The 21,645-nt window shown below is 46.4% G+C and overlaps 2 protein-coding genes across 2 annotated transcripts in view; both read left to right on the top strand.

Moving 5' to 3' along the window:
* Positions 1-3,901: 3,901 nt before the first annotated feature.
* The window catches only part of Kiaa2012 (KIAA2012 ortholog), an 88,748-nt gene continuing 71,004 nt past the window's right edge, over positions 3,902-21,645 (top strand). Inside the window, 6 exon segments of the mRNA XM_050159306.1 lie at positions 3,902-4,266; positions 6,041-6,307; positions 15,299-15,458; positions 18,239-18,394; positions 19,706-19,848; positions 21,040-21,202. Coding sequence (XP_050015263.1) covers positions 4,183-4,266; positions 6,041-6,307; positions 15,299-15,458; positions 18,239-18,394; positions 19,706-19,848; positions 21,040-21,202 — 973 coding nt within the window. The 5' untranslated portion in view covers positions 3,902-4,182.
* On the top strand, positions 12,890-13,423 carry LOC126511856 (uncharacterized protein C3orf14-like). Its single transcript, XM_050159318.1, has one exon. The coding sequence runs from the start codon at positions 13,009-13,011 to the stop codon at positions 13,393-13,395; it is 387 nt and encodes a 128-aa protein (XP_050015275.1). The 5' UTR covers positions 12,890-13,008; the 3' UTR covers positions 13,396-13,423.

Below are 21,645 nucleotides of genomic sequence, written 5' to 3'. Positions count from 1 at the left end.
CTTTGTGAAACTATTCTCTCTGTGTTCTTCAGAAAGTTAAGACCGCAACAGTGGATCGCGTAGACTGAAGACAGATAAAATTACACAAACACACTTTTGTAAAGGGTCAAGGGAGAAACAAAAATCCCATTGTCATTTCCCAGACCACTTTTGCAGAGTGGCATCCATTGAACCCAAGGACTTTGAAACTAGGGACAAATTCCCAAACACTCAGGGGGTGAGGCATCTATTTCCATCGTTTCATGTGGTTTTTATTTATTTACAGAGTACCATGGTTATTCATGATGCTTTACAAACCATAAAACACGGTCTCCACCCTATAGAATTTACAGTGTAATTTAAACATGCTCGCCGCATGGGCTGACAGGTCAGGCATGCCAGGGGGTGGTGGCCCTATAACACGGGTGTGGAGGGTTCCTTCTCGAGTTATAAATACTTCCCGGTTACGAGAGCCTTTCATCTGGGATCCCCAAGCACTTTAGAATGGCAATAACCTCGATTGCTTTCTGAATGCTCTTTCCATAAACTGTTGTGGGGACTGGGTAAATGCTTTTAAATGCCTATTAATTGATCCGTAGATCTGCTCACTGTCCATATGAAACAGCACGGATGTAAACACGATGATTTAGGAGAGGCCTGCTGTGGTTTGGGATCTGTCTGCTCACAGATTACAACCCCAGGGAGGCCAAGCTGCCTTGCCTGGTCCTTGAAAGGGTCACTCGGATACCTGGGTGTTTTTCTCAAGCGAGATACTTGAGAAACTAGACTGGAATGGCCATTATTTCCTGGTGTCCCATTCACTGTCTGTGGACAAATCAACATTTCAGAGTCTGCGGGGCTCACACAAAGAACGTTCACGGGAGCCTGAGAAGCAGAGTCACCGCTCAGCTGGCAGCTGCGGCTCTCACTCAGCATCCTCCCAATACTGTAATTTAAAATTTTCTGAGGTGTCTCGCGCTCTTTTTAGCAACGCCATTTCTAAAATGTTGAAGGTTTCTATTTTCTTGCAACTGATGGAGTTTCCCTTTCTGTATCTTGCTCAATGGTCATATAGCAACTGACTAGTCACTCCTGACCTGTCTGACGAGTTCAGTCAAGTCCAAGGGAAGACTGGCCCAGGTTACAAGTCCTGAGAGTTCACCCAGAGGTTCACGAGATAAGCACCCTCCTTCCCATCACCTTTTACAAGTTTCTCAGACTTCCCTTTCAAAAGCCCCAGATGGAATCACATCACTTCCCTGCTTTGAAAACCCCGTCTAAGTGGGCAGGAGGACCAGGAATTTCAGATCACCATGGCTACGCAGCAATTTCAAGGTCAGCCTGGGATATACAAGACCCTGTCTTAAAAAAGAGGACGGGAAAGGGCTAGGGAATAAAAGCCAGTGTGTACCTGACCTTCATGGCTGGTAGCCACCAGAGAGGTCACCCCTTTCATGTGTCTGCCTCCTAAAATCTCTTCTTTCATCCTTCCCTCTCCACCCTCACATCTTCACACTGAACTTCCACCCTTTCAGGTCCCACCCTAACCCTTCCTGTCTGTAGTCTTCCATGGCTCCCCATCCATGCCCCCCCCAACACCCTCTGTCCTCCAGCTCTGGGAACATAGCTGTCTTTCAGAGAAGAGGTACTCTTCTAGACCAGGGCTTCCTCTCTGCTGTAGTTACCACTTAGGAAGCTTTGTGAAGGGTCTTCTTTTTTGAAGAGGTATTGAAAAGGTATTGATAGGTGTGACTGTAGCCTAAGACCCCTGGAAACTATTTAGAGCCCTGGTTTCAAAGGGTTTTGTCCCACTTGTTGTAAGCAAGTCGTTTCAGGCTATGCTGACATCTTGGATTAACAAGTGTTTGATTCTGTTTTCGAATTTTTGCTATATATTTGAAAAAATTTAGTTGTGATAAAAGATACAGAGGTTTATCATTCTTAACCAGATTTAAGTTAATAGTTCCTTAGAACTAAGAACACTTACCCTATGGTGAGGCACTCTCCAGAGGCTTTCATTTTCCTAAAGGCAGTTTGCACAGTATACTAACTTTGCATCTCCCCATCCTCCCCGCTCCTCAGTGTCTCCCCCCTCCCATCCTGTCCCCAACCTCCGGCCACCACCATCCCCCTTCCTGGTCCAGTGAATAGGTCATGTAGGTAACATCCTCCCATACCTGACCAATATTGTCACTAGCTTATCTCATTTAGCATGACCCCAGGGTTCATCCGGATTGTAGCACATTTCTGAATTTCTTTCTCTTTTTAAGGCTGAATAATGTTTTATTGTCTACATTTGTCAAATTTCGTTCAATCATCTGTGTGTCAATGGATAACTGAATCGATTTCACGTTTTAACTGTTTCAGTCGGTGCGGCTATGAACACAGGGAAGACAAATCTGGGTGTCTGCTTCCAGAAACTCCTTTGAGGAATATACCCAAACATGGACTTACTGGACAATGTGTTGATTATATGCCTGGTTTTTTTTTGTTTGTTTGTTTGTTTGTTGTTTTATTTTGTTTTGTTTGTATAGCCACACCACTTTTCATGGAGAATGCACTATTTTATTTTAATTATTATTGCTTGCTTTTTTGGCTTTATTTTGTTTTTTTTTTTTTGGTTTTTTTTTAAATTAATTAATAAAAAACAAAATAAAATCTTGTAGCCTTGGCCATCCTGGCTCTGTAGACCAGTCTAACCAGGAACTCAGAGATCCACCTGCCTCTGCCTTACAAATGCAGGGATTAAGGTGTGTGCCACCACCACCGCTCTGCAAGGATGCGCCATTTTAAATGTACAAGGGTTTTTGAGTTTTCGCATCCCTCATCAATGCTATTTTATTTTGCTTTGCTTTGTTTACAGCTTTCCAAGTGTGAAGCATTACCTCACTGTTAATTTGATTAAACTCATTTTTGAACCTCTGCGGTCAAAATTTTAATTCCCCAGGTGCACTCAATCTCATTTCACAGCATGAGGTCTAACACTAGGAGGTCTGAGCCTGCCTTGCGGTGGGGGTGGAGGGCGATGACCTGGAGCCCTGGGAAGGCTTCACGGAGAGGAGGGTAGGTAGGCCCACAAGTTGTTGCGCTTCTGAATACCAACCAGCAGGGGGGCACCTACACAAGCTGTTTGATTTCCCTGGTCAAAACTGGGTCCTAACTAGCCACAGGGTCCTCTGACTTCCTGGCCCCCATGGGCTTGTTTTGTGCTCAGCATTAAAGAGAAGCAAGCAAGGGTGCCCAGTGACATTCATTATGCAAGACAGTCACACCTTGCAGGACTTTTAACATTCTAGTGGTGTGGTATGGTCCTGGTATGTGGGAGGTGCGGGGGTGGGGGTGTGTGTATTTGGTATTGTCTTGGTGTGTGTGTGTGTGTGTGTGTGTGTGTGTGTGTGTGTGTGAAATAAAATGTCCCCCATTGAGAACCAGAAATGCAAAGAAAGTCAGAACTTGCCGGTGTCTCCCAGTCACACAAAGCAGCCATGAGTAAAATGAAGCCTCCTGTCTAGTTCAGGGGATCCTGGGGCACAGCCAAGGGACACATCACGAGTGGCTTTTGGTGACCTAGAGGACTCCCGAGTCTGTTAATAGTTGGCAGTGACAGGCTCACAGTCAGGGGAAAGGGAAGACGCTTGTTAAAAGCAAGATGAACACCCATTAGAAAAAGACACCCAACACAGCTTCCCACCCCACCTCCTACCCCCAGGACTTGGTCCAGTCCCTTCAATGTCCAGTGGACAGCTTCCCACCCCCACCCCAGCCAGTGGAGCAGCAGTGCCTTTGCCTGGGTTAAAGGACTTCATTTCCCTGTGCTGCCTTAGCAACCAGGAAACAACCTCCCTTCACAATGAGAAGGATGTGGTGTCTTGGCCCAGATTCGCAGATGCATGTGGTTCTGTAGCAAAGCAACCAGGTCTCAGGGACACAACAAGGGCTCACAGGAGACCAGGGTATACAGCCTGCTGTCTGAGGAGCCTTGCAGTTCCACTCTCCTCCCCACAAAGATGTGCTCTGTCTAAACTGTGTGGCTGGAAGATCCTGGGTTTCTGTGAGAGGGGAAATATATTTCATAAAAGGCCCAATGTTCAGGGTCTCCTTTGGTTTGCTGTTGAGCTTTGGAAACCCTGAGGTGTGACCAGTTTTCAGCCTTCAAAACCGAGAAGAACTGCTCTTGAGAGAGGGTGTAGTCGGGTAGGAAACATGCTCGGTCTCTCTCTCCTGAGCCGGGGACACGGGAAGCTGGTCCAGGACAAACAGAAGTTGGAAGTCTATTTTGAACCAGAGGTGAGTCTTAGAACTTGGGGGGAGTGGAGGGAGAGCACATTTTGAGCATGGGGAGGGACGTTCTGTCTTCCCAAGCTGTGTTTTGGTAAATGTTGGAGCCAAGATGGTAGAGGTCACTGGCAGATCTTCCCTTTTTGCCTGACCCCCACAATTGCCACGGGAACAGCCTGCCTGGCTCACCCTCACGTCCTACTGCCTTTGCTTGAGCCTGAAGGAGAATCTGGATTGTCTGGAGACTGAAAATTTGGTTCAAGACCAGAATTCCCACTTGGTCTGTAGGCGATATTAGGAGAACTGACTGCTATTGCCTTTTAGGCACTGTGCTCCGAGGCTGAAATGCTGGTGTTTTTTTTTGTTGTTTTTGTTGTTTTTTTTGTTTTTGTTTTTGTTTTGTTTTTTTCTTTTTGCTTTTGGGTGGTTGTTTTGAACTTTGTGGAATTCATATTTCATGGAGGACAAAACAAATCTCATTTTCGGACATTTTTAAAGAGGTGGCATAATTTAACTCCTGAGGCCCACCAGGAACAATAAACACTTTGGGGTACTTTGTAACTTCATAGGTCAAACAGAGAGCTCTATCCTTGTGGAGGTTTGCCATGATATTTGACCTTCACTGTGTTAAAAGATATATAAAGTTTCAAAGGACTTCAGTGGCCGATGGCACACACTTACAAAGTATATAACTCCTTTATAGGCTCCTATACATAGCCAAATTAGGCAATGTTCCATGATCTGGAATGTATAGGTAGCCTCTCTGTGCATAGCTGAAATGGTAGTGGGCTGGAATAGTTTCTCATATTTAAACTGGCTACTAGTCCAAGCCGTCTATCATCCTTGATAGTTCTGACTGCTTGCTTGCTTGCCTACCAGGAGATGCAATTGGCCTATAACCTGTACTGCACTCTGCAGAAAGTCTGTAGGCTTCCTGAAAGTTGCGTGGAATGAGATGGATTTGTGCACCAAGTTCTACTAACTTTTGTTATTATGTTGGGTCTCTCTCTCTCTCTCTCTCTCTCTCTCTCTCTCTCTCTCTCTGTGTGTGTGTGTGTGTGTTTTAAGATTTCTTTTATTATTTTTAATTAAATGTAGGTGTGGACAGGATTGCAGAAAGTGGAAGGCAGAGACTGACCTCACACTCTGTCCTCTGACCTCTACACATGCCGAGGCACTCGGTTGGGCATGTGTGTACACAATTGATGTGGGATTTCCCTCTGTATGCTGTGATTACCATTGATTAATAAAGAAACTGCTTTGGACATATAGCAAGGCAGAACTTAGCTAGGTGGGGGAAAAACTAAACTGAATGCTGGAAAAAAAAAAGGGTGGAGTTTGAGAGAAGCCGTGGAGCCACCACCAGAGACAGACAAGGTGAAACCTTGCCGATAGGCCACGATCCTCATGGTAAAATATAAATACCAGAAATGGATTAATACTAGATGTAAGAGCTAGCTAGTAATACACTTAAGTGATGGGCCAAGCAGTGATTTAAATAAAATAGTTTATTATTATTTATATATTATATATTAATATCATATAATAATATTAAATAATATTATATTATATAATGATTATATTAATAATATATTGATATTTATATATTTATTATTAATGTGTGATTATTTCTGGAGTCTGGGCAGCCAGGAAACAAACAAGCGGCCTCCTACAACAACACATAAATACACAGTTTTGAAAGCTGAAAACTTTGCACAGACAGTATTGGCTACAGAAGGATTTTCCACAGTGTCTCAATCAATGCATTTTCCTTTCCTTAAAGGACTATTTGAACTGGAAGTCCCCGGAAGACTATGTCCTGGTCATCAAACCCCAGGATGGAGACAGTGCCAGCCAGCACTCCTGGAGCCTCTTTCTTCCTAAGACCTTCAGCACAAGAAAGGGGGCACTGATCCTGTACTCAGAAGGGCTAGCTGTGTCAGCGTGGACACCCAAAGAGAGGAGAAGAGGTCACCGGAAGAAGCCAGACCTTGAACTGCACACGCTTCAAGACCTCAAAGAAGCCATCTTGGCTTATGGAAGGAGACAGGTGGGTTTGGGGAAGGCGCTGGTGATGTGTTCGTAAATGCAACTGCAGCTTTGAACGCAACTTCTTGGTCCCCAGGGGGAAAAGGCATGAAACTCAGACTTCCAGCTTTGTCTATATGCCAAGAACTACTGTCATGAGGCTCACAGATCGTTTATGGGGAAAACTTCAAAAGCAAAAGGACTCTGGTATTATCAATTCATATTTCTCTTTCAGTTACGGGGACACCAGACTGTAATCAGAACCCACAAAACCCTGCCTCACAGCCACGGGTATTATAATTCAACCTCTGATGTTCCTACCTTGTGGAAATGAGAATTCTTTAACTATTTACCTTGAGTCTTTTGGCATCAGCAGAAGTTAACTACTCTTTCCATTCTGCATTTACTATTAAGGGGAATCTCTTTTGTCCTCTGGTTCATTCTTTTTTTATAGATATTTATTATGTGTACAATATTCTGTCTGTGTGTATGTCTGCAGGCCAGAAGAGGGCACCAGACCTCATTACAGATGGTTGTGAGCCACCATGTGGTTGCCGGGAATTGAACTCAGGACCTTTGGAAGAGCAGGCAATGCTCTTAACCACTGAGCCATCTCTCCAGCCCCCTCTGGTTCATTCTGTCTGATGCGCTTACATGCATGCATACATGGCCCCTGCTTTCTAAACCACATGCATCAGCCCTTTGGTGGAGGCCCTGAGAGAGTCTGTGAAGATGTGTCACTCTGAAATTCTAGATTGGGGATGGTGGGGAAGGTGGGTTACTCCCTAGTTTCAAAGGCTTTCAGTCCCAATAAAACTTTAGCTTCTGATGGCAGACCCTTCACACACTGGCTCGCTTTTCCATGTCTACCCCTATGTCCCACTTCTTCATCCTACCGTCTCAATGATGGACCCCTCAAATCCTCTCCTAATGCAGACTAGCTCACCCCAACAACCCCTTTTCTCAACTCAACTTTTGTGCATGTTTCTGGATAACTCCTACACATCCTTCAAAACAGAACATGTCACCTCACAATCTTCTTCCTCTTCCTTGGGCAGAAACACACCCCGGCTTCCTCCTTCCACATCCCATGGTACATTGGAAACTAGTCTCTTAGAGCAGCCAATGGGATGACATCTCCTCTAGGGCAAGCACTGTGTGAATTGGTTGTGCACGCTTTCAGTGTTTCTTAGTTAGTCTCCCACTGTGGTTACCAAGCTTCTTAATCACACTGCAGACCCTCTGAAAGGAAAACCTCTTCTGTCCCCTCCCTCTCAGAAGTAGAGAGACATAATGGCCCTGACCAAAAACCCCACTGCCCTTTACCATGAAGTCATAATTTCTCGGTTGAAAGGGAAATATTTATTAAATGTTTACTGCGACTTTAAGCTATTGCTTAGTTTGGTCATCCCAATGCCCCTGTGAGATGCAGGCTTTCTCAGCAACCTTCCTTGTCCACACATATCTATCCTTTAAAGACAGGATCTCACTGTGTAGCCCAGGTTGGTCTCCAATACTTGATTTTTCTGCTTTAGCACCACGCTGGCTCTTTTGCAGATAAGTAAACCGAAGCTTAAAGGGTTTGTGTGTCTTTCTGAGGTCAGTGACGGAACCAGGATCCAAACCTGGGTCTTCCGACCTCTCCACGGCTAGCATGGGCATCCTATTGTCTATGAACTTGAAGGGACTCCAAAGGTCATTGTGCCTGGCCCATTTGTTCTCTTACTCTGCTCTGTTTATGGGATTGAACAAAGGCGCCATACAATTCCAGAGACATCCGTGCCAATATCCCAGATCTTTGCCAGTAGGGCACACTGGGAGAAGACCAGGAGAGGAAAAAGGGGAAAGCCTGGAGAGTTCCCCTTCCATTCTGCCCCAGTTGACAAGAAATGCCTGCAGTCCCACACCTGCTCCAGACTCTTGTGGGTGACCCTCAACCCTGCTCTTCTCTTTGTCCTTCTAGAAAAGGGTGGAATCAACTCCCCGAGACTGCGGATCTCAATGTTGCCTCAATATCTACTTGACTTTTGTACGCTCCCATCACCTGTAAACAATACCTTAAATCAGATCCCTTCTGTGTTTAACATTTGTTTGTTTGTTTGTTTGTTTGTGAGGGTGTATCTGCCACGGTATGAGTGTGCAGGTATGTATGTGCTTGCGTGTGAGAATGCACACATCATGAAACACATGTAGAAATCAGAGGATAACTTACGCAAGTCACTTTTCTTTTTCCACCTTGCTAAGCCGGCATCCTCCTTGTTGCTTCTGCTGCTGGGGTTCGTTTTCCAGCCTAGCTGACCCAAAGCTCCCTGACAACGCTCCTGTCTCTCCCTCCCATCTCACCATAGCAATACCAGGATTACAGGTGCATGCTAAAGCACCCAGATTTTTAATATGGGTTCCAGGGACCAAACTCAAGTCATCAGGTGTGCACAGTTAACATTTTTGTCTACTGAGCCATCTCACTGACTCTGGAGAGTATTTATAATAATGACTAATACCGAGAATTGCTGCACCTGTTATCATTCTAATTGCATGACAGCCTTATTTAATTCTTTATAAGGTTTACACTATTCTCCTAGGGCGTTAAAGCATACATACATTTTACCCTTTTTATGTGGCCAACACGCTGGCACTAAACACATTCACATTATTGCACAACCATTACTGCCATCTTTTTCCACACTTCAAAAAGATTACAAAAAATGGGGCTCATGGGCCCAGCTGTAGAGACTCTGGGTCTCCCCGATTCAACTGAGTTAAGAACTAACCAACCAGTAGCCATGACAACGCCTAGCAGATCGCAGATAACCAGTAGATAGAGGCTGAGTGATCATATTCTTGGCCTGCGTTGTCGTGGGGAGCCACAACATCCATCCAACAGGAGGGCACATCCTGGTGAAGAATTCCAATTCATGTTTCAGTGACATGACACAGGCAATCTTCGAGACAAGCTGGAGTATAACAGTGATGTGCTGTGGAACAGTTGAAGAGGGGGAGCATTCTGATTCTTGTATTATTATTGAGTTTTTGTTGTGTGTATTTATGGGGTACAGTGTGATAATTAGATGCATATTTACAATGTGTCGTGATCAAACCAAGAGAGGTAGCATCCCATCAAAAACATTCGAGCTGAGACATTTCACAGCTTCCCTTAGACACTGTCCTAACCTCTTTTTTTGCATAATTTTTCAGTTATTTTATTAGTATGGGTGTTTTGCTAGCATGTATTCTGTGTATCACTGCATGTATATCTGCACGTATGCATGCAGAGCCCTCAAGTTCAGAAGAGCGCATTAGATCCCCTGAAACCATTACAGACAGTTGTGAGCTGCCATGTGGGTGCTGGGAACTGAACTGGGATCTTCTAGAAAAGCGACTATTGCTTTTAATCACTGAGCCATCTCTTAAGTCCCATCTTAGACCTCTTATTAAGCCGGTATAGTGATCTGCATCTATAGTCCTGTGTACCCAGTTGGCTGAGGCAAGATCTTTTAAACCCAAAAATTCAAGACCAGCCTGGGTAGCATAGTAAGTCTCTCAAAATCCAAAGCCAGAAACAACAACAATGCATACATTAATTTTTGACTTATACATAATGACTGCACAGACTTAGGAGGTACAGTGTGGTGTTTCAGTACACATGTGCTATGTCTGCTCACACATACGTGTGTGTAAACAGGAGAACTGGCGTTTGACCTGGCTTAGCATCCCATTCTGTTTGGAGCCTTGGAGCATCTCCCTTTAGTTATTGGTAAAATAGGCGGCTGGTTCTTGTGAGCTAGGCTACCCTACTGTGCTGTAGAGTACCAGAACTTTCTCTTTCTGTAGGCTTTCTACCTCCTCCTAACACACACTCCTACCTAGAGGTAGAACACAGGAGTACCGGTCTACAGTCTAGTCTGCTTCTTACAGCATCTGCGAGGGACTCTCTGCAGGTGTCGGGCAGGGAAATGAACTGTGAAGAGGTGAGAACAAAAACTCAGTTCAATTGACTTGGTCAACCTGGACCAAACCTTCTAGAGAAGTCTAACGCCAGGTGTTGTAACACCAGCCTATTTAAACTCGTTATAATTTAGAAAAAAAAAAGTTTCCTGGCATAATATAATCCCCAGTGCACAAGAGGCATAATTATATCAAAATTCATCTCAGGGTACATGCCATTTCTTCCAAGGAGATGGGTTCCAGAGATAGGCTACCTGGACTAACTTAAGGGCCTAAGGAAGGATCTGGCCTGGTCATAAAGATATGGAGGAGATCTCTCGTGCTATTAGACACCTCTGGTTGCTGGTTATGGGAGCTTGGGGGAGCTCCTAGCAATGCAGATAATGTAAGAGCCATTTAGATTATTAGGTAATTATTACCCAGTAGTCTAAATGACTGTCCAGGTTGTAAGAGCCTCATATGGTCTAGCCCAACAGGTAACACAGATCACCAGTCTGTTAATCACCTCAATTCCCAGTTTTCTGAATGAAGAACAGGTTCCACATCCATTCCTTTGAAAGGACAATCCCGTGTGCTTAATATTCCTGGTTTTCCCGGAGATCTGTAGGTACAAGGACCTTCATGCTGGGCTCCCAACACTCATGGGAGAAAGGCCCCCTACCTATTCATCTGTTTGTGGGCTTCTGGGATGATTCTATGTCTTAGCTATTGATGCCAAAATAAACATAGGAATACAGGTATAGTGATTTTATTTTCTTCACACATTGCCAAGTAATGGGTTTGGTTCTGTGATGGATCTGTTTTCAGTGTTTGTGGACCTTCAATCTGTTCTCCATGGCAGCTGTATACTGATTAACACGCCCATCAACAGTAGTAAGATTTCCTTCGCTCCGTATCTCACCAGTATTTGGTATTCAGTCATTTTTTGTCCTTTTTAAAGATCATATCTTCTATCTGTTCTCAAACTCACCGTGTAGCTGAGAATGACCTTGAACTTCTGACGCTCTGGTTCCCATCTCTAGTGAGCTAGGTTTACAGATAAGCACCCCATGCCTGGCTTGTCTGGCTGGAGACAGAACCTAAGGCCGTGACATGGTAGCAAACACCACATCCCCAGCCCCTGTGTTTTCAGCTTTTCTAAAATTACATACATTATGCATTATCTTGTGTGTGTGTTTGTGTGTATGAGTAGTTCAGAAGACAACTTGGGTTCCTTACTCCTACCATGTAGGTCCCAAGGGTTGAACCCAGCTTACCAAGCTTAGCATCAAACACTTCTATCCCATGAGCTACCTCCCTGGATCTTTTTATTCTTTATAACAGTTTTTCTAATTGGGGTGAGGTGATCTCTTATTGAAATCTTGATTTACATGTCTCTGCAGCTAATGGCATTATGCATTTTTCTCATAATTCCCTTGCCCGTTTTAATTTCTTTTGAGAAGTGTCTGCATAAATCCCCTCTCCCCGCTGCCCCAAGACAAGGTTTCTCTGTGTTGCCCTGGCTGTTTTGGAACTCACTCTGAAGTCCAGGCTGGCCTGAACTCACAAAGATCCATTTGCCTCTGCCTCCAGAATGCTGGGATTAAAGGTGTGCTCCATCACCGCCTGGCTAATTGCCCATCTTTAAACTGGATTCTTAGTAACTTTTTTGAGTTCCTTCTATATTCTGGATAGTAACCCTTTGTCAGAAGAAATACTTTGTATTATAAACACTCCATTTTGCAGGCTTTTTCACTTTGTTGATTTGCTGTGCCAGAGCCTGTGACTCTGGAGTAATCTCATTTGTCTAACTGTACCTTTGTTGTCCGGGCTTTTGGCGTCTTCTCACCATGACTGCCTCTGACTGGAAAAGCGGCTTCTTGGAGGAAGAAGAATTTAAACAGAATCTTGTGGTAAAAATAGAGACATAGGTGAGCAGAAGCCCAGAGCAAGCAGAGGGAAACAGGGGCATCAGCCAGGCATGGGAGTCTTGGCTTGCAAAATACATCTGCAGAATCTGGTGAAGGCTAGAGATTTACCTGCCAGCCCTGGCATTTCTGGGCATCTCTCTTCACCCCCTGTGGACTTTTACACACAGAACCAGGATGGTAGCAGCTGGCTGGCCTGGCCATTCTGACCTTCCTGGTGCCCTGCCGCCCTGAGCAGGCATACAAGCCCTGAGCACAGCCACCTTCTATCCCAGGATAAGTAGACAGGACTGCAGAGGCAAGGCTAGGCACAGGGACCCGGGAGAGGCCTGGTAGATGTGGAAAAGGCAGCCTGTCAAGCAAGCCTCTCATTAAAGGTGGAGCGGCTAACAGGCTGTTCCCTGAATACTAATTACTCGTCTCAGAAGAAGCCAGCAGAGGGTTGACTGGCAAAGCCAAGGCAGGCTGAGCAGCCTGAACCCACCACAGCCTCCTTCTGTCCTGTTTATTTCTCTCATCCAGAAACTCCCTCCCAGGCTCCCTTCTGTCTCCCTCTCTGTTCTCAAGTAACCTCTGAGTGGGTGGTTACCAGGGAGGACGCTCTTGGGAAAAGAGGACTTGGGAAAAATATGGAAGAGAAACGGGTGGGTTCCGTAAGTTTAGTTAGATTTCCTCTTTATAAATATGATCTAACCGTATTGCTAGAAATTTGATTTAAATTTAATATAAAAAAAGAATGATGGGCCCCCGGAAGAGCTCGGCGGTGGGCGCGGCGTGGCCGTGGCCCCGTGGGTCGTGGGGCCGGCGGGTCGAGGTAGAGGACACTATTCAGGGGAGAGCCAGAAAGCTTATAGCCCAGCTTTGAGTAAAGATGACTTCCTTGTTCACTCAAGAAATCCACCTTTCTAAAAGGCATGAAGAAATAGTGTCACGAAGATTAAAGTTACTTCAGAAAATGAGGACTAATTTTGGTGATCAGAACGCAGGCAGGGCATGTCTCCTCCAAGCCACTGAGACTGCTCTAAAGAGGAACGTCAGCCTCTTGCAGGACATAGAAGCTGTAGAGAAGTCTTTACAGGCCAGTCTTAAGCCACACCCACAGCCTGCAGTGCGGTCTCTTGAGACTCGTTACTGGGCATCAGTAGAAGAACATGTCCCCAAATGGAAACAGTTCCTTTTGGGAAGAGCCCCGTACCCAATTGGTGGTGAAAATCAAACTGAGGCAGGAAACACCATTCAAAATGAGGCACAGCGGTAACTTCACGTGTAACTCAGGAAACTAAAACAAAATCNTGTATACATAATAAATAAATATTTTAAAATGAAGAGGTTGTGGGGGCTGGAGAGATGGCTCAGCGGTTAAGAGCATTGCCTGCTCTTCCAAAGGTCCTAAGTTCAATTCCCAGCAACCACATGGTGGCTCACAACCATCTGTGATGAGGTCTGGTGCCCTCTTCTGGCCTTCAGGCATACACACAGACAAAATATTGTATACATAATAAATAAATAAATATTTGAAAAATACTTTTAAAAAAAAAAAGAAGAGGTTGTAATGACTCTAAGTCATTCTTCCGTATTTCACCTTGTGTCTACCCACATTATACGTATTGGAATAGCTCTCACCCTAATCGGCCTCCTCGGCAATCCTGGGGGCCGATAGACAGGAACCAAAGTGTGATCTCTGGATTTGTGGGAGCCACTAAGACAGGAAACCGCGTGACTCTAAATATCATGAACTTCCCACGCCTCACATGCTGCTAGCTCCGCTTTTGGAGACTCGGAAAGGCTTAAAGACTTGCGTGGTTGTAAGTCCTGAGGCAGCATGAGCCGTGGATGCTGACACCCTGACCATAATTCCAGGTGCAGACTATCCCAGGATTTCTCTTAAACTCCCGTCCAATTCTGCAGCGCATTCTGGACCCGTTCCGTGTCTCCTGTGTTCGTTATTCAGGCTCAGCGTGTCTGTAAGACTGGCGTGAAAGATTTCTCAGAGGTACAAAGGGCCTCGCTGCCTGTGGAACTTAGGAGACATGGAGCCTCTGATTTCACCAGCCCCATTACTCTCCAGACTTTGGTCCTTTTGATACATGAGCTAACATACTTTCTTTCTCGTTGTGTTGACCGTTGAGTCGGGTTTCACTGAATCCTAACAAGCTTGAGCATGCCGGACTCTAGTCTGAGCTCTGACTCTCTAGGACATCCGATGGAGCGCCTGCTTCAAACCAGCTTTTGTTCTTCTGTTATGGGGATGCTACCTGGAGCTGAGTCCTGGTGCATCGGTGAGATTAAACGTCCTTGGGGAACTGGAGGTTTTGTGCTGATGAGAAATTTAAAGCTCTGAGTTCTGTCTGACTCCACGGGCGCCTGGTTGAGCCTTCCGCACTCTGTTGTGGTTTAAATATAACCAAAGTTTCCATGTGAGGAATTTATAAACTCTGTGAGGCCCAGCCTGGAAGGCGCTCTGTAGACGAGGCTGGCCTTGAACTCCTGAGTGCTGGGATTAAAGGCATGTGTCACCACCACCCGGCTATTCACGGGCTTCCACAAATCATCCTCAGCTTTTTTACATCACTAGAACTCGTGCATTTTACAGGATTACCGTGCGCTAAAAGCTTCCCATACAATAGAAATCCCTCATCAAGTACTAGATGTCTCTGTTCCCCCTGTGCCTTGCTTGCACAGAGGGACTGAATTTGGGAGGGAAAATCCCATAAAACTCTCCCTGGCTGAAATGAAACGCAACACGGTCAAATATTTTCAAAATGTCAGGCTCCCTGTGAACCCGGACAGGCACTTAGGGCGGGGGTCGCTGCGCACTCTTTCCCACTGCCTCGGGGCCGTTTTGAAAAGACCTACAAGATTTCCACTGCCGAAGGAATTCTCCCAAGGCTTTATTCTTTCCTAATGCTCTCTACCAAGATGGGGTCTGGTATTTGTCATTTCTCCTTCCTCTCTGACTGCGTGTCTTCAGGAGCCTTTCAGGTCTTTGCCCTCTGGGCTCTTGGATTGTGTTTATTAGGCAAGGCATCTGTTACTGGTGCCTTCTGACCCCTCCTGGGAGTCTCTCTCTGGATTGCTGGTGAGGATTGGGCTAGCCATCTTGCATCCTAGGAGACTCGGGGCTCAGCCACTGTGCCATCTCCTGATTGGTGTCCCCACAGAGGGAGCAGGACAGAGCCTGGCAACCTTACCTCTATTTCCGAAGCAAGCCAGAGAGCCAGACTCTACGGCAGATCCAGCCTGGGTATTCGGCCAAGAGATATCTCCGGGGCCTTTTGCGGACATGGCCCCCGGATACCATGTACAGACTTCAGTGTGCAGGTCAGTGGGGAAATGGGGTGGGGGGAGTGAACTCCAGTCTCTCCCACCGCTCAGTCTGATGTGAAGGTGTATTTCCCACTGATGCCAGAAACACCAGGATTGCAGGTCCAATTCTGCGCTAAGACGAAGTCCCCAAGCTTTGTAGTCTGCAAGCCTCTATCCCAGCTACTGTCTTTTTTTTTTTTTTTTTTTTTGGTTTTTCGAGACAGGGTTTCTCTGTGGCAGGCTGGTCTTGAACTCACAGAGATCCACCTGCCTCTGCCTCCAGAGTGCTGGGATTAAAGGCGTGCGCCACCATCGCCCGGCTCCAGCTACTGTCTTTTATCTTTGCTGACATTTTCAGAAGGAAGGGGCGGCACCTGAGCACTTGGCCCTGCTCTTACTGTTCAACCTCAGCTCCTCACGTCCCGCAGTTCAGTCCAGAACTTGCTTCCCAACCTACTCCACACCGAGGCCTCAGAGACCTTCCCACTTAAACCCCAAGGTTCACAAGACAAGACAAAAAGGAGGTCTAAAGGCACAAAGTATTTATTCGTCCAAGGTCAGTCACAGCCAGAAGCAGAGCTGGACCCAGAAGGCAGGTCCTTCCTGCACCCACGGCTCCACATTCTTCTCAGAATTCCCAAGTTCCCTGTCTGAGGTCATCTCAGGTCCTCTTAAAGAAGGCAACTCCGGGGCACAATCGCCTCAGGAGAGAGAACGCCCCTCCTCCTGACAGAAACCCCAAATGCACTCTGTAGACTTAGGAAAATCTGAAGTGGGAATTTGAGTTGCCAGATCTGACACACTGCGCCCACACAAACAGTGAAACTCACAATATTTGGGACATATTTCCACTCAAAAGTGTTCATTGTTTATCTGAAACTTAAACTTAATTGGATATCCTGTATTTTATTTGGCATACTGCTGGAGATGAGAAATGAATGTTAAGACATGCCAGACCTCACTCCGCTGCTTGCGGTTCCTTCAGCACCAACACGCAAGACCAGAAAATTCTGGCTTGCTTCTTGTTTTACAGGTTTACCTGGGGAAGGAGCGAAAACCATTCGCTGCCCCAGTAAGTGGGGTCTTGAAACGAAATAAGAGACGTGAGCTTGTCTGGCAACTGATTTTACTTTCAAGGCAGTCCCATGGTTCCAGGCTGTCCTGTTTGCTTACCACTTGTGAGAAAGAGCTTTCTCAACCAGAAAGGGCTGTCACTGGAAGGGGCCGCGGCAGGGCAGGCTACCATCCCACAGCCTGGGCCCAGTATCCTCAAGAAGGTAGCAGCGTTCAAAAAACAGAAAGATCTCACATCCACACGTGGTGTCATCTAGCATGTGCGCAGGGACCTTGCATTCGTGAGCCCCTTGCTATACATACCTCCTTGTTAAAGTCTCTCTCTAAAGTAGTCGGCAAACCAGCTGGTGGTGGTGATGGTGCACACCTTTAGTCCCAGCTCTCAGGAGGCAGAGGCAGGCAGATCTCAGAGAGTTGGAGGCCAGCCTGGTCTACAAGAGCAAGTTTTAGCTTTAAAGCTACAGAGAAACCCTGTGCAAAATAATTAATTAATTAATTAAAATAAATAAAGTAAGTAAGTAAGCCCTCGAGCGGGAGGAACAACGGTGAGACTCCAGGGAGAGGCCAGAGTCCCAACAACTCTGACATTCTCGTCCCTCACCTCGTAATGTTAGCGAGTTCTCTAGTCTCTTCTGGCCTCACCTATGATGAATCGACCTCACCCTTCAAGTCTGCTTCTTCTCTTTTTCGTCCTTTCTAAAAGCTTTCTGCTTGGATGTTTGTTTTGTTGTGTGTTTGTCCCTGAAACAAGGTCTTTCCATAGATCCCTGGCTGGCCTGGAATTTGATGTCTAGATGTCTGGCTTCAAACTCATAGACATCCCCTTGCTTCAGTCTGAGCACTGGGATTAAAGGCATGAAGCCACCATGCCCAACTTTAAAAGTTGTTTAAATGAACGTTCATGTCAGCGTACAGAGTAATGGGGTTCATGGAGGTAACTTCACACACGTCATTAGTGTAGGCTCTCATTCCTTCTTCTTCCGACTGCCCCTCACCCCTCTTTCTTCACAGTTGGTCCCTCTTCTGCCTTACGATATCATTGCCCTCTCTATCTTCCACCTCCCCAAGACTTTTTCCTGCCCTCTCGTGATGCCCCTTTTAGCTTCCTCACCTACATGTACATGGGTGCGCACACATTTATGCAAACAAACACATACAAAGATTTTAATCTAGACTTCTCATCCAAGCCTGACTCTTCTACAAAGCCTTTTCTAACAATTCTAGTCAATCCTGAGCTTCTGGTCTCTGATACTCAGAGCTGGAGTGGAGTCCAGAGAGAACCATCTCTCCAACTGGCTGTGAGAAATCCATGACTAGTCCCTCCGTGTCTAGCCTAGCAGATGGTGGGCGCTTGGTCAAACTTCAAGAAGCACTGCAGAATGAGTAGATTAGGTTTAGAGGGATGATGACCAAGGGGCAGACAGAAGAAAAAGCACCGCGATTAGACGTCTCTTTCTGAACAAGCCTCCAAGCCAACACCAAGGAAGCAGTCATGGTTTTGTGTTTGTTTCCCAACAAGGACCTCGTTCTTGGGGATGGCTAAGCAGGATGAAGTGCTCACAGCGTCTGAGTTTTCCAATCCTGCTCATCTCTTGATTGTCCTCTTTAAAGTCTGTTCATAGCCAAGACTACTACCTGTGGGGAACGTCTAGTTTTCTCCTGCCCTCTAGACTGGTCCTTATCTTTCACATGAGTAATTCCTGCCCTGCCCTGCCCCTCAGGACACATCAAGGATTCTGTGCTGCTCCAGGACAGTCAGCTTGGGATACCCAAGAATCTCAGGCCGCAGCAGGATCTCTCGGGTGCTCCCCGAAAATACCATCTCCTGCCTGTCTACCCTCCGTTTTGGATTCAACAGAGACCGTCTTACGAACAAGGTGCCTGCTCATTGCTGTTTTCATCCTTTGTGTGCGTGCACAGGGGGGTGTACATGGGTATGTGCACGTTTGATTGCGTGTGGGCACACGCGTGTAGGTGGGTGTGCCTGTCCACACTGCCTGCTAAGGTCTGAGGGCTAGAATCACTGCACATTGCTCTTCCACGTTACCCACTGAAACAGGTCTCTCAATCAAACCCAAAGCTCATTGCTAACCAGCTTGCCTTGGGGACCCCTTGTCTCTAACCTCTGAGGCTGAAATTCTGCGCAGGCCGCCTTACCCACACAGCGTTTAAGTGCATTCTGAGAATCCGAACTCGGATCCCAAGGCAAGCATGGCCAGCACTTTAACCCCTGAGATGTCTCCCCAACCTGTACCTGTTAATTGCATGACCAGTTTACAGATGCTTTGGATTTTCTTTCTTTAACAGCTTAAAATAAAGTTTTGCAGAATAAGATCTAGGGGTTCTGTTTTCATCGTCTTCATCTGGAAGATGCAGGGGTCAGTCTGGAAACTGTGACTCGTGTGCTATCCAGGAGAGTGGCAGTTAATCACATATGTCTCGTGGGCATTGGAACGTAGCTACTCCAACTGCGAAACTGAGTTTTTAATTTAGTTCTGATTCATTTGCATGCAGATAGCCATATGTGACTTGCAGCTCCTGTGCTGGACAACACAGGTCTAGGCTTTACTGTTCAGATTTCTGAAGTATCTTCTCTAATATTATTTTGTGTTTGTTAGTGAGTTGGCTTTACTTTTTAATAAATATTTTAATAAATATTTTGAGACAGAGTCTCACTATGTAGCCCAGACTAACCTAAAACTCACAATTCCCCTGCCTCAGCTTTCTAAATGCTGGGATTGCAGACATGTGTCACCACTCAAATGTTTTTTAATCCTGTGATTTTTGTGACAATGCTTTAAAAATATATAAACTTTGGGGCCATGAATTCGTTTTCTTCCCCCAAGAAAACCAACAGGAGACACCCAGGAACCCCAAGGTCAGGTTTGCAATTCGGCATCTCAGCGGTTACAGGTCATGACACACAATCACACCGCCGCCCAGGATCCCTTGCCCTTCATACAGAAATGGTCACTGTTGTTATCTGATTTGAGGCCCAGGCACCTCTATAAGGAAACAGGGCAAAAATCAGGATCCCCATTTTACAAATGAGGAAACAAGATCCAAGAAGCCGCCTCACGTTCCTGACATCCGGGCAGCCTTCTGACTTGGTAGTTGGTCCTGGCTGCCACTTCCGTGGAGGCTCCATGGTGTGTCTGTTCCCAGCTGATCCACTGTCCCCTCTGCAGATCCACAGGGCCTGAAGAAAGAGGAAGCTGGCACGGGTGCTCATGTAGACCAGGGCTCTGCCGCCCAGAACCACAGCAATCCGTGGACCCACCCAACGCCACTCAGGAAGCAGTCACGGCAGGAAGATGAACGCCAGGTTGAGGTGTGGTTTCTATCAGGACTCTCTGTTCCTCTTGACTCCAGAGTCTCCCTCCTTTGTCTTTTCTTGAGATGTCCCTGCGAAGAGAACTTTGACTCTGGATACAGTTTCTTAAACTATCACCCAAGGAACCCTGACGTTGCCAGGTGCTCCTTTTAAGGGGGGGTGGTCTTCTGCAGGTAAAAGCCCTGAGAAAGCTGCCCACACATTCCCCACCTGGGAAGTCACAGTAGGCTCTGGACAGGGAGTGGTCTCAGAGGTCCTGGGGTGAAGGGGCCGACCTCACTCTGTCCAACCCCTGGCTTCCCACGTCGCTGAAACAGAGTCTCCCTGACTCCCTGCCCCATCTAGGTCTGTCTAGAAAGATAGAATTGTGGCCTTAGGCGTGGTCTACGTTCCTGACTAGTTGTAATAGACTAAGAACTTAACCTCCAGCCTCCAGAATGAACTCCTCGGCAGGATGGAGTTGTGAGTTAAAATGTAGAAGTGCTTTCTGAACTCTGAGACTGTGTGTGCGTGTGTGTGTGTGTGTGCGTGTGTGTGTGTGTGTGTGTGTGTGTGTGTGTAGTGCAGTGTGTGTGTAGTGTAGGGACATTGGGGTGTGAGAGAGATATATGTATGTGTGTGTATGTGTGTGTGTGTGTGTAGACATGGGGTGTGAGAGAGATATATATATGTATGTGTGCATGTATGTGTGTAGTGTTAGGACATGGTATGAGGGAGATCTCTGTGTGTGTGGACATGGGGGATGTGAGAGAGGTGTGTGTGTGTGTGTTAGTGTGTGTAGTGTGGGGACATGGGGGTGTGAAAGAGGTGTGTGTGGGTTACACAGAGCAACAGAGACAGTATCTGTTGCTATCTCGAATAATCTTGTTTGGCTTTAAGAGGTCACATGTCAAGGAGAGCAGGGACATCAAGAAGAGGAAAGAGATTTTATGATTTAAAGTTAGTGGTTTAGGCTCTTTATCCTGATTTCTTTTTCCTTTCTGCAAAGCACTGTGTGTCAGACATGGCTGTGTGTCCTTCCCTTTTGGTCAATAGTTTCACAGTAATAAACAGTGTTAGAGATTGTGCTGCTGTGGCCTTGTTTCCTACTCTGCAGAGAGACTTCGTCCTTGAACCCACAAGGCCTGAGTTACAGAGAGACGCTTAATCCCCTTATGTTTGCGAGCCTGTGTGTCTGTTGTTCCCTAGGAAGCACTGATAGAGAGCCACCTCCATGTCCACGCTCAGGAGGAAAGCCACAATGAAAAGACACAGCCAGCCTCCAACAAGGCCCTTGGGCGTGCCCGCATCAGTCACCTCCAGCTTCCTAGCGACAGAGACCTCTTCACCGTCTACAGCCGTGCCTTCCCAGGTAGAAAAGCAGGTCTCAGTGTCTGAGCCTGAGGTCTACGTTGATCCGTTGATCTAAGTGAGCTTATGCAGAGTTCCCTTGAGAACACAGGCTCATCAGATGCGCTTCTCTTACCACTCACCTTGGAAAATGGCGTGGGGGGGGGGGGGCAGTAAATGTGGGAATGAGACCCTGCAGGGCTCCGCTTTCCCTAGCACTTAGCGGCATGAATTCCGTCATTCAAGTGCTGAGTCTAGGATCTCAGACACGTTGTTTAAGGTTGCTGAGGCTGCTTCCCACTCTGTGGGATGAGGATAAGGCGACTTTGAGGCTGCCGTGGGGATTGCACGGGTTAGCACATGTAAAACACAGTGCACGATTTCATTTTCATTTTCAGTTCTCAGTATTCTTGTGTTATTATCACCATTATTCTCACCACCACCTGACTCAGTCACAAGCTCCCA

This window comes from Alexandromys fortis, unplaced genomic scaffold, assembly GCF_014885135.2.
Source record: "Alexandromys fortis isolate MF-2015 unplaced genomic scaffold, M_Fortis_MF-2015_v1.1 scaffold_65, whole genome shotgun sequence".
In the NCBI taxonomy this organism is placed as follows: domain Eukaryota; kingdom Metazoa; phylum Chordata; class Mammalia; order Rodentia; family Cricetidae; genus Alexandromys; species Alexandromys fortis.
The sequence above is the reverse complement of the archived record's forward strand: the minus strand, read 5'-3'. Positions and strand labels throughout refer to the sequence as shown.

What these genes read in the sequence shown, in the direction of transcription:
- LOC126511856 (XM_050159318.1), top strand. Translation starts at nt 13,009, where the DNA reads ATGACTTCCTTGTTCACTCAAGAAATCCACCTTTCTAAAAGGCATGAA.